The sequence below is a fragment of the Lepidochelys kempii genome, chromosome 18, assembly GCF_965140265.1.
Source record: "Lepidochelys kempii isolate rLepKem1 chromosome 18, rLepKem1.hap2, whole genome shotgun sequence".
In the NCBI taxonomy this organism is placed as follows: Eukaryota; Metazoa; Chordata; order Testudines; family Cheloniidae; genus Lepidochelys; species Lepidochelys kempii.
The window spans coordinates 16503442-16515557 of record NC_133273.1 but is presented as its reverse complement, the minus strand read 5'-3'; the positions used below and the strand labels follow the sequence as shown (position 1 = coordinate 16515557).

The following is a 12116-nucleotide window of genomic DNA, read 5'->3' as shown; positions in this document are numbered from 1 at the left end:
GAGGCAGCTGGCTAAAGAACTGGTGGGGGAGAATCAGGAAACTGCTTAGGGTGCAGGAGGATTCTCAGCAGAGATGGCATCTGGCCTGTGATCAGCGAAATACAGGGGTTCGCGCCGGGCTTGCCCTTGTGGCGGCATCATTCTTGGCACCGCTGCACCCGCTCACGGGCAGTGAGAGGCAGCCTTGGGAAGCCCCACCGTCAAGAACCACCTTTCCCTCCTGACGTACCTTGATGTAGTTGGCGTTGATGTAGTCTGAGCCTGGCAAGCTCTCGTCGACATCTCGGAGGGCAACCCGCGTGGTATCGACTGGTGGGAAGAGAAGCCACATTCGAGCCACGCGCAGAAGCATCACTGCGGGGCACGCCGGGCCCCAACCGTTTACCCGCAGCAGCTCCCAGCAATCCATTAGATCATTCACACGTGACCAGCTGGTTATTTCAGGGCTGGGGCTAATTGGGTCCCACTCCAAAGTGGAGAGAGAAGTTCCCCTAGTGATGCATCCAGGCAGCCCATTCTGCCTGGGGTACGCCACAAACCCATAACTAAGGCCAGACGCCGGGGAGGTGCTCCGATGCTACCTGATGGACACAATGGTACAACCCTCGAGCGGGTCCGATTTCCCCGGGGCTTAGCTCTGGCTTCATGCGATTTTTGGCCAACGCCAGCGAGGCTCAACTGAGCTCTGGGCTCATTTGATCTCTGGGTACAAAGTAACAAAGGTGAAGGAGGAAAAACCATTTGCCACAGTCCCTGGGATGTGGAAGTGCGGAGTTCAGGAAAGTGAGAGAAAGGGCGCTGAACGAACCAGACCCCAGCTTGGATTCGACAGGCAAAGCCCACGTTCCTTAGCCAACGGGCAACGATTCACTGGTATGTGACTATTAGGCCAGGACCTCTAAATGCCATGCAATCCCAGCCCTCAACAACACAGGTCAACTGTCCCCAGAGAAACTCAGCGGCTAGAAGACATGACAGCCAGCGTCTCCTTACAGGGGAGGATGTTCTTGTAGCGATTCTTCGCTTTATTCTCCACTCGCTGCCCTTCCTTCCTGGGGTAGAGGAGCTTACACTCCTGCTGCTGCAGCATCTGAGGAGAAGGGGACACGTGAGTGAACAGGGACACAGGAACAAGGGGCTCTCAGATACCAGAGAGGGACTGTGGGGTGGGGGTGGGGGGGTTCCTCCAACATGGTATTGAAGAGACAGGGAGCCAGGAGGGGGCTCCTCAAGAAACAAGGAATGGAGAAGAGGAGGGTAGGACAAGGAGAGGGATCCCACAAACACGGCATGGGTGGGAGGAGGTGCGGGGAACTCCCTCAGATAGGGCAGGGCAGCCAGTTGGGGGGGGGGGGGGAGAGTGGCGCCTCCCTTCATGCTCACACACTGGGCAAGCCCGATATTTCAATGCTGAATTCACATCCTCTGCGGGAAGGGGAAGGGTAACAGCCGGACTTCTGTACCTCGAACTCTTCCCAGAACCCTTGCTTGGCCTTCTCGCTGTGATCTGCCATTTTGTTCAGCTCCTTCACTCGGTTTTCGATGTTGGCGGCGTTGATGCGCGTGGCGTTAAAGGGCTGAAAGGCAGGGCAGGGTCAGAACACAGAGAGACGCCCCGAGACACTGGGACTCCGCTCTTACAGGCGGCCCCTGCTCTCTCTGCCCCCCAACTCGCTAGAGGATGTGCTTCCAAGCCAGCGCCCGCCCCCCACACACACACACTCCTGCCTCTTCTGCTTGATCCTGCAGTTGTAATGCTGGGCTAATGGCAGAGTCACACGATGTGCTCGAATAGGGCAGTGGCGGCTGGGGTGGAACCCGCTATATACTACCCCAGGCAGAAAACCAGGTGCTGCAGTTCAAAGACTGTAGCAGACAAAACTCCGCTTGTGGACTAGCCACGAGATGGTGACAAAAGCATGGTGTCGCCAAGGGTCACTAATACAGCAAAGCTCAGGCCAGAGGCGTGTCATGGCATAACGTAAGAGGTTCCAGGCTCAAACCCCCGAACTCTTGCACTTCCTAAAGCCTTTGCACTGTTTGAGTGGGAGAAGCCAGGCTGGGAGGCAGAGACGTCTTATGGGAAGCAGCTACATGGACACCAGAGGGAATGCAAACAACGATCTAGTGGTAAAAACAGGGGATTGGACGGAGCACCCCGTGACGTGTTCTTGGGAGGGTTAGTTCATGTGTACCAAGTCCATGCTTATTATTAGTCACCTGTTTCAGATGAACCACAGCTCCAGATTTCTCCACCATGGGGTTTTTCTTGTAGTGCTCCACCAAGTCCGTGAGAGTGTCGAACCTCTCGCCTCCCCCAACATCATACTTCCCATCTGGCTGCGGGAGGAAGTGGCGAGTTATTAGTGTGATCAGAGCATGCGCCGTGTGCCTGATCCAACGCTCACTGGTGTCAGTGGGACTTTTCCAACTGGACTCCAGGGGGAGCGGGACGGGGCCCGAGGAGAGCAAAGATAACCAATTCCCCATCCTAACAGCCAGTTCAAGGTTTCCTACCTGGTAACGGATCATCACATGAGTCACCCGTGGCTTCCGGTCTCCAGTCTCCATCTTGTCTTCATTCGTCAGCACTGATAAGACAAAGTCCCCTGGTTTGCTTTGGCTCTCCCGCACCAGAAAGCTCCCTGGCTTGCCTTTCTCCGTCAAGAGCTTCTCTGCCTCTTTGCCAGTCAGGTGCCCATGGTACCACCTGGGAGAATGGAGAAGGCAATCAAGGTGGAGGCGAGACACACAGATATAGCAGCACTCAAAGAGAAAAGATTTGCCTCCCTAGAGATAGGTGGTGGTTCAGATGCCACGAAGACTGGGCCAAAAACTTTTATAATGCTACCTAGCTTCAGCTTTTAGTGCAAACCCCAGGCTCGAACCAGAGAAGACAGAGCAAAGAGTTGGGAACCTCTTTAGCTAAACCCAGAAAGAGTGCTCCCATGAGCTCCTGCAAAGCGGGCATGCTAAGTTTATACAGCTATCCTTGCCACTCACGAGACACTGCTTTTACAGCTCTCATCCCCGCTGCCTGCCGAACTGGGGAAAGTCTCCAGCTTGGAATAGTTTAGGAGTAAAACCCCAGGGACATTGCTGCTATATGGTGCAATGGCATGTCAATGCTTCACCCGGCTGAGAGGATGCAAACATCAGGACTTTTATTTGCCCCACAGGAAAAATACAAAAAACAGCAGTAGCTTAAGATAACACATTGGCTTAATATACTAATTTATCCCTCTGGGATCAGCTCCTCATTACCTTACAAGTGAAATCAGTCTAGCAGACCTCATTAGGGAACATCTATATTTAAAGAGACACACAGCAGGACACTCATAACTAGCCATCTTTGGTCAGCAAAAGACCCACAAGTGGAATAGCAGAGGTTGCTGCAGCTCAGGAGTGAGATGCGTTGGTAGCATGCACCCTGTGGGTCTGGGCATGATTTGCACAATAAGCCCACTAGCTCCAGTTAGCACCATTCAGCCACTCACTTCCGTGAGCACCAAATTCACCTGGAGATTTAAGAAAATTGGAGACAAATCACTGATGAGCCTTCTGCTTTCTGCTGCGCTGAGAGTTTGGGAAAACAGCAGGATTCGATCCGCTCCAGGAAACAAACCCCTCTCTCGCCTTGCACAGAATTACCTTCCTCCGTGTCGCCCTGCTTTTAAAATGCAAGCCCCTGATTGCTCCACACCTTCTCCACTAGATGGCAGCTCTAACATGCTCCGGGCAGAGGGACACAAGCGCTAGCTAAGTAAGAGCGCCTGCTGAAATCGCACTTTGCATCGGAGAGCCCAGCACTTCACAGAAGTGGCCATTTCCCACACAGTGGTTACGTCACTGCCACCTCGTGAGTCCGGCCGAGCACAGAACACCATTCCTCCCAGCCCTACGCCTCGACTGGAACATGCTGCTTTCATTCCTGGACTCATTTGTTCACTTAGGTCCAGCAGCCTTGTTAGTTTAGCCTTGATCATGGCAGGATGGTCCAGTGGTTAGAGCACTAGCCTAGCACTTGGAGACCCACGGTGTGTTTCCTGATCTACCACACACTTCCAGCGTGACTTCGGGCAAGTGTCCGTGCTCCCACCGTAACCCTCTTCCTTTTCTCCCAGTCTGTCTCATCTGCTTATATTTACTCTCTTCAGTGCGGATGCTGTCTTACTGCGTGCATACAAAGCCCAGCACAATCCGGCCTCTCATCACTTCTCTGCCTCGGGGCATCTGGTGCCCAAGCTCAAAACAACAACTAGACAGTGTCTCCGGGCAGATGCCACTTGGTTCCCAGTTTGATGAGGTTGGCTCCTGGCCTGCAAGCCAGGCTGCCAGGAATTCAAAGTGGCTCAAAATATCTTCCAGGGACGATGCAACAGCATCACGTCATGTCTCGGCAACTTTGTCCCAGAGGACAACGTTTATGGAGTGGGAGCTAGCGAGGCCGATCCTTCGGAGCAGGCTGTGATGACAGCTTTTTCAGCCACGGGCTGTGGGGCACCTGGAGAGCAAATCACTTCACACCGATTTGAGACCGTATTAGGATTACACATATGGGTGAATTTTATTGCTGCTGAAAGTGATAGAATGACAGGACTTTGCTAGAGCCAGCCAGGCACTGCACACGCTTCCCACACGCTGCTCTGCAAATGTGCCTCAATCCCCGTTCCCAGCACCCTCTGCTATTCCAGAACCAGATCCCCATCCACATCTGCAGCCCCCGCCCCCCCCCTTGTATTGCTGGACCTAGGACCCATTTTCCTTAACGCCGGAGACGCATAGTGCTGGCGAGGAGCGGACACCCTTTAAAAAAAAAACACTTTCACCATGCCAGAGTTTCTTTGGAGGGAATCAATACGAGGGAGGTTTCCACTTCTCCAGGGCTTCTGCTAGCGTTAGCTGCTTCTCATGCTGCAGGATGGAATGAGCAACTAACCCGTCTTAGCAACCAGGCAGCACAGGAGCCGGAGGGACTTCCCAGCCCCTCAGCCGGGGCAGCTCACATGATAGTGCACGGGGAGTGGAGCTGCCATTTCAGGAAGTGAGACTGTCCCGCCGCCTGACTGGGGCTGCTAAAGTTAGAGTAATTAGTGGCCATAAGTGGCATCTCCACCTGCCTGCCCATGCATTTCCCTTTCTGGTCCAGGCAGGCCCGCTCTTTGGGGGCATGTGACACTGGGGGAAACTCAGGAGCGGAAATCAGAGCGTGATGGTCATGGGGGCGGGGGCACTAATCTGGGACTCATGGGAAAGTCTGAGGTTACTGGAGACAAGTTTGCAATTCAACAGAAGTCAAAGGGATTCCCAGTGTTACAGGCTCTCGGTCTGGTTCTAGCAACTGTCACAAGGGGCGGCAGGGGGGGAGGGGGAGCCAACACCATCCTGCCCTTGCCGCACTGCTAAACAGGAGGGGGAAGGGATCACGAGGGTCTATGCGGGCAGCTTTCGGGCTATGAAACCCAAATGCACCCAGTTTGGGGCTCCATTCCAAACCCAGCCTGGGTGCATGGTTAGCCTCAGAGCAAACCTCCCCTGAGTACCACAGTGAGTGATGCTTGGGGATTTGCCCGGCACGTTCACTGAGAGGTGCCCCGGCCGGGTGGCAGGCAGAGAGCAGCAGCTCACCTCTCGGAGGTGGGGTCCTGGCAGTTCAGAGGGTATTTCAGCTCAATGACGTTGCTGTTTTTCTCCCGCAGCAGCCCCTGCTGCTCAGTATAGTACTGCACCAGCTCGGCCAGGGTGGCAAACTTCTCCCCTCCATAGAGGTCGTAGTAGTCTCCGGTGTTCTGGATCTTAATGTGGGTCACCTCGTCGTTTCTCCTGGTGGGGGAGAAGACAGGACATTGTATCAGTGCAAGAGGGACCACAGCACACACGGGCAATGAGCTTCGGAGTCCAGGGGCCCCGGTAGAATTCAAACCTGAGGTAATGTAACAAACCGCTCTCATCTAGTGCTCTTCATCAGCGGATCTCAAGGGGCTTTACAAAGGAGGCTGGTACCCCCATTATGCCCATTTTACAGACAGGCAAGCAACTCCCTCCCCATGCCTCAGTTTCCCAAGTCAGTCAGCAGGCCAGTGACAGAGCTGGAAATGGAACCCGGGTCTCCCAAGTCCCAGGCCAGAGTTCTGCCCACTAAGCAACACTACCTCTGCTGATATACCCACATTAATAGGCATCCACATCAACTGGAGTCAAATCGCACAAACCTCACATCAGATAATCAGTATTTTTTTCCCCAGCAATGCTCCCATTTAAAAGCACCTCGGGGCCTGATTTTCAGAGGAGCTGGGCATTTGCTTCTCCCATCAACTTGGGCCCTACAGATGCTGAAGAGCCCCAGAGGTTTCTGTACTTGGTTCAGATTAGGTTTTCTCCTGTCTAACTCCAGTTCCAAGATCTACTGCTCCCTCCCCCAGTTAGTGCATCTTGGAGATCGCTGCTAAGAGACACTGCTGCACGTGTGTGACCTACCAACCCCAGGTTCAGAACCTGGCACCTCGGGACAGAGAGTGAGGAGGATTGCTTCCTAGCACCTGAAGGACATTTATTCAGGACACAAGACACAACTTGTGCATAAATTCTGCATGCTTGCTCCAGGACTGAATGAGCAGGGTGTTACTAGATGCAAGTGCAACCCACACACCTCCCGGGTGTGGTGTTCTGTCCCATCTAGTGGCACTGAGACCATTTAGAGTTAAACGAGTCTGCTCTACAGCCTTAGCTTTTAGCTCATGCAGTGGAGGCTCACACACTGAGCTCCCGGAGGTCCCAGGTTCGATCCTGCCTGCTGACGACCGGGGTCTGTCAGCGTTACACAAGCAGGACCGAAATGCAACAGCATTGTTGCACAGGACCCAGGACTAGATGCAGGCCAGGATTCAGGTCTTCACTGGCAGAGCTGCACAGGCTCCATCTACACAGCCCACGGCGGCAAGCAGGCTCCGAGCCCAGATGGACAGGCTCGTGCACCAATGCTAAAAATAGCCCTCCCCTCTGCCCAGGCTTCAGAGAGCAAGTTACAGCTCCAAAGCACTGTTGACACAGCTGTTCCCAGGGTGGTAGCACAACTGGAGTCGGTCGACCCAAGCTGGGAGGCTCGCCTCCATGGGCTGTGCCAGAGGCCCTCTCGCCCAGCGCAGGAGGAGAAGGAAGCGGATGCTGCAGAGCGTGGCTGGTGCCCATTGCTGGACGTGGGAGGGGAGCCTACGACAGGAAGAGCAGGATTCAGATCCCACGCGCTGGCTGTGATTTGGGGAGAAAGCTTCCAGCCCATGTGTGACCTGTCTTGGAAAGAAAAGTGACGACCCGGCCTTGACTGGAGTCCAGGTCCTCCCCACCCCTCAGCATTAAGTCTAATACAGGAGCTCCTCACTTAACGTTGTAGTTATGTTCCTGAAAAATGCAACTTTAAGCGAAATGATGTTAAGTGAATCCAATTTCCCCATAAGACTTCTGGTACACAGTGATGATGATTCTGAAGCTTGGTTGAGGTGGAGGAGTCGGAAGGTGGGATATTTCCCAGGGAATGCCTTACTGCTGAATGATGAACTAGCAATTGGCTGAGCCCTCAAGGGTTAACTCTCCCACTCTACAAGGCAGCTGGAAAGGAGGGAGGGCAGACAGAGACACACACACCCTGTGTGTGTTTGAGAGATAGAGATGCTCATTTCCCCTTTTAAGTATGAAGAGTGGGGTCAGAAGTACGCTGCCTTGTTAATTAGATCAGCAAGCTGAGACCAGACGCTGCTCCCTCAGTCCGTGTGTCCCCCCTGCTCTATGGAAGATGGGGTAAGCGGGGTGCAGGAGCAGGGGGTAGGAGGACACCCTGACATTAGCCCCCCTCTTCTTCCCCTCGCCCCCCCCCCGCCGGAGGCTTGGGGAGCAGCTCCAAGGCAAAGGGCAGGAGCAGCACATGGCAGTGAGGGGAGGGACAGCTGAACTGCCAGCAATTGATAGCCTGACCAGCTCCACTGGGATGCTCTTCCTGCAAGCCGTGGACAAACGACATTAGAAGGGAGCACTGCACAACTTTAAACAAGCATGTTCCCTAATTGATCAGCAACGTAACAACGTTAACGGGACGACTTTAAGCAACGAGTTCCTGTAGATAAAAGCAAATAAGCAGCAGAACATGGACAGAGCTAGATTTCATTCTCTCCCTCCCTGCCTCCCCCATCCCAACCTCTAAAGCCATCAAACCAGTTGGCCACTCCCGACTTTGCCACTTGCTGTGCCCTGGTGTCTGAGCCCCAAGTGCAAGTGTTTACTGGCTTCTTCCAAGGGCCCCCTCAGCCCTTGTAAAACCCAGCCAGCTCCTGCCACAGCTCTTGCTACCCTTTCCGAGAGGCAGGCTAATTGCATTTTAAATACACTTAGCGGCAGCCCTGCTGAGCTCATCCCTGGTGGCTGGAAGCCTGTCGCTGAGAGAGAGAGGACAAGCGGCTCCTGGCCTCTATTTGTTGCCAAAGCAACTGCTCCAGCAAGAGGGAGGAGACCTGGGAGGTGCACGGGGTGGGCTACGTCATGCAGAAGAGAATCACCGGCTTCAGAGAACACAGAATAACAAGGGCACGAAGTATTCGTATTCTGCGCGGGGTCAAACGGAACGAGGAGCCAGATCCAAAGCCCACGGACCAAACGCAAGTCCTTCCCTTGGTGTTGAACAGTCCCTGGGCAAGACTGCTTTCAACAGGTCACCCCGGAAGGAGGCTGCGTGTCTAGGAGCGAAGTTGCAAGAGGAGTGGCTGCGGGTTGTGCACTGGAATAGCTATATAAACGCTGATACTACACCAGGGCAAACTCCCGGTCTAGAGGCACCGCACTTCTGCGAGATGGGGCTGGTACCAGTGCGGCTTAGCCACGTAACTCGCTCGGACAGCTGCAGTAGTATAGGCCCAATTCTGCACCAGGCCTGCAACAAGACTTTGCAGCAGTGTCTTCCATCAGTGTAGCTGCTTCCGTGCAAATTCCTCTAATCTAGAAAAGCCCTTGCAGGCCAAGTTTTCCTCGAGGGGCTACTTCCAGTTCTTCTGAATGAGGAAGAAAGCATCCATCATGGCGTAGATGGGCTGCGGGGGAGTCAGAGGATGCAGGGTACGGACAGGTTGATCTACACTACTGTGAACCTGTGCAAGCGTGCACGCGATGGCCTGCAGTGTCTCCAGCCAGCAATGAAATGGAATGAGCGCCAATGGACTGAAGCCAGTTTGCATCACTGGATGATCTAGCCCCGTTTTGCTGGCCGTTTTTTGGCCTAGATTTGGTCCTCGGATGGGCTTCCAGCCTAGAGTCACTCCATCCATGGACAGCACAATCATGTCTGCATCTAGGGACTGTGACATCAAAAGGGAGGCTTGGGACATCGCTGCGGCTGGAATCAGAGGCGGAAAGGAGGGCGAACTCGTTACACCAAATACATGTCATTTAATCATCAGCAGCAGCAACAGAGGAATGACGTGACTGTCAAAGCCAATGGATTTTGTGAAAGAGCATCTCTTATTCAGGTCCCACTCAGCGGGCAAGTCCCTTTTGAATGCACATAGCTGCGTTCTTTTAGATCAATAAAACTATTCAAGAAGTGCAGATGACTTAAGTGCCATCACTATTGCTGAACCCTCGGTGACCGACTTCCAGAAACGCAGCAGTAGCCACATGTTCTCTAGCCGCTCCGCTTCCTCAAAGATTCGTCAGCTGCCCACACGAGGCCAGATCCTCCACTGGCATAAACCAGCGTAAGCTCCACCGGCAAATTTCACATTCATTGTGGAGCTGAGCCCATGAGCGGGGGAGCTCTGGCAGTTTACCTTCGATTCTGCCACAGGAGGAGACGTTTCTTAAGCTAGGAAGAATGCTGCCGTGAGCGGACCAGTTGAAAAATCCACCCTACGTGCCTGTAGAATTTTTGGCCCAACAATACATAAAACCCACCTCTGGAGAGGCCGGCACTGGATGCCTACTCCCGATACATCACACACAGTGAACAGAGGCTCACAATGGCGAGTGGTGAATTTTAGTCTGACCTCCTCTCTATCATCTTTCACCTAGAAACCCCATATACCAAGCACAATAGCTCCAGTTAGACCACAGCATTTCAGTCCTCAAGAAACTAAACAGCCGGGTGCCAAAGGCAGAGCAGGACAGACAGTTTTCAAAGGTCTGGTGTGTTGATGGAGTTACTAGGACATGCTTAACACCGGTCTGTAACTATGGCTTGAATCGGACCTGTTCGGAGTCTGTTCTAGTTGTGGTACAGACAGAGCCTTAAAAGTTTGGGAGCATTTGGATCTAGAGTTTAAGTTCAGCCCATTATAAGAAAAGAGAAGCCAGCTGTGAAACTCCGCTCCAGAGCTTGGTGCAGGTGACGAACCCCCCTCTCAGAAGAGCCGGGCTGTTCCGACGCTCAGGTAGATTGCTGCTGTGGACATGCTCGGGAAGGGTTTTCAAGGTGATTCAGGGCCAGCTTTTCAAGAGAGATGGAAAGTCTTTTCAAAGTCTGTCTCCAATTGTGGTTACTCAGCCCTTCAAAAACACCCTGACCATAATCAGAGATGGTAATCGTCACCACACGCGCTGGAAACATCTTTAGTGAGAGAGGCAGAGAGAGCGAGCGTGGGTTAAAATCAGACCTTATCAACCCTTATGCAAAGCGAGTTTGTGCGTATAAAGGCATAAAGAGGGGGGAGATCTCTAGGCTACGCTTCCCAATGTGACAGCATGGCCAGGCAAAAGTTTTGTTCTAAATTGGGCAGCATCATTACTGATCCAATCACAGCTGGCAGATGAAGCTCGCCAGCAGTTTCATGCCTGAGGCTGGACGTGAAGAGCCTTTGCTCAGCACAGAACACACCGGATGGAAGCCACATCTTCGCCATTTGGCCAGACGCTCTGAAGTTTCCTTCATTCCACTGCTCCCTCCCCACAACCCAAGCCCACTAAAAACCTACAAAGCCCCAGTTCACTGAAATCCTCCCCCCACCCCGGTCAAAAGGCTGCTAGCACTGCATGGATGCAAAGGGAAAATGGACAATTGGGGCTCTTTATCCAGGCAGCCCTCAAGGTCATGCTTAGCACAAAGGGCATTGAGGGATTTCATCCCCCTGCCCCTCCTTTTGCAACTTTAAAAGTCTCACTGAGCAGCTTCAAACTGGGCCACAGACCCCCAATCCCAGAACAACATCCTCACCAATGCAGAGACCTGGCCTGATGAGAGAGAGAGAGAGAGCGCGCAACGCCGAGATACGCGACTCACCCAGTGGCACAGCTAGTGCTGGACAAAGTGGACATTGTTCTAGCACTCGGACGCAGCACTGTTTGCTAGCAGAATCCAACTTCTCTGGAGATTTAAGAGTCAGCAAGTTCAAAACTCTGAGCCAAATGGTGCGTCCACGCCAAACTTCTCTCATGAGAAACCCTGATAATCTGTATTACAATGGCATATCTAAAGACCCCGTTAGAGATCAGGGCACCACCATGCTAGGCATCGCATAAACACAGAGACTCTCAGTCCCTGCTCTGAAGGCTTTGCAATCTACTTAGACATAAAAGGAGAGAGATATTTTGCATTTTTACTTCTATTCTACAGGTGAAGAACTGCAGCACAAGGAGATAAGGGGACTTGTGTAAGGTCACAAGAAATGGGTGACCGAGCCAGGATTCAAAACAAGATCTCCTGAATCTGGCCACCCTTCCTTGCATAACCTTCACATCAGCAGCAGCTTCTCACATGTAGGATGAGCAGCAATGCCTGGAAGAGCCCTACCAGGGAAAATAATTCTGTCCTACGTGTTCTGCTAATGAAGTGGGGATGCAGCCACCCACCAATACTCAGAACAACTGGGTGAAACTCACTATGGGTGGTCAAAATGTTTTACATGAGCTAAGAGCTCACCCAAACCCTCCCCACGGTCCCAGAGTGACCCACAACCCCTTTTTTAAATGGCTGAAAATATTTGGGATTTTCTTTATAAATTAGATTCCTTCCTTGGGAGAAGTCGCTCTCCGTGCGGTTTCTTAATTGGGCCAACTGAGAACAGCCTCAAGGCTTCCAGAACAGCCTCATTAGGTTTCCAGGCAGATTTCTAGACCAAAGACGCTCAGATTGGCGGACTCCT

The 12116-nt window shown here is 52.9% G+C and overlaps 1 protein-coding gene across 9 annotated transcripts in view; it reads right to left on the bottom strand.

Moving 5' to 3' along the window:
- LOC140900148 (tyrosine-protein phosphatase non-receptor type 11-like) overlaps positions 1-12116 on the bottom strand; it is an 83353-nt gene that overhangs the window by 10668 nt on the left and 60569 nt on the right. For all 9 annotated transcript variants that reach the window (XM_073316876.1, XM_073316877.1, XM_073316881.1 and 6 more), the window contains 6 exons: positions 5629-5823; positions 2518-2710; positions 2221-2340; positions 1464-1577; positions 994-1090; positions 230-309 (listed from right to left, as the gene is read on the bottom strand). In XM_073316876.1, coding sequence (XP_073172977.1) covers positions 230-309; positions 994-1090; positions 1464-1577; positions 2221-2340; positions 2518-2710; positions 5629-5823 — 799 coding nt within the window. The remainder of the gene's footprint in view (positions 1-229; positions 310-993; positions 1091-1463; positions 1578-2220; positions 2341-2517; positions 2711-5628; positions 5824-12116) is intronic.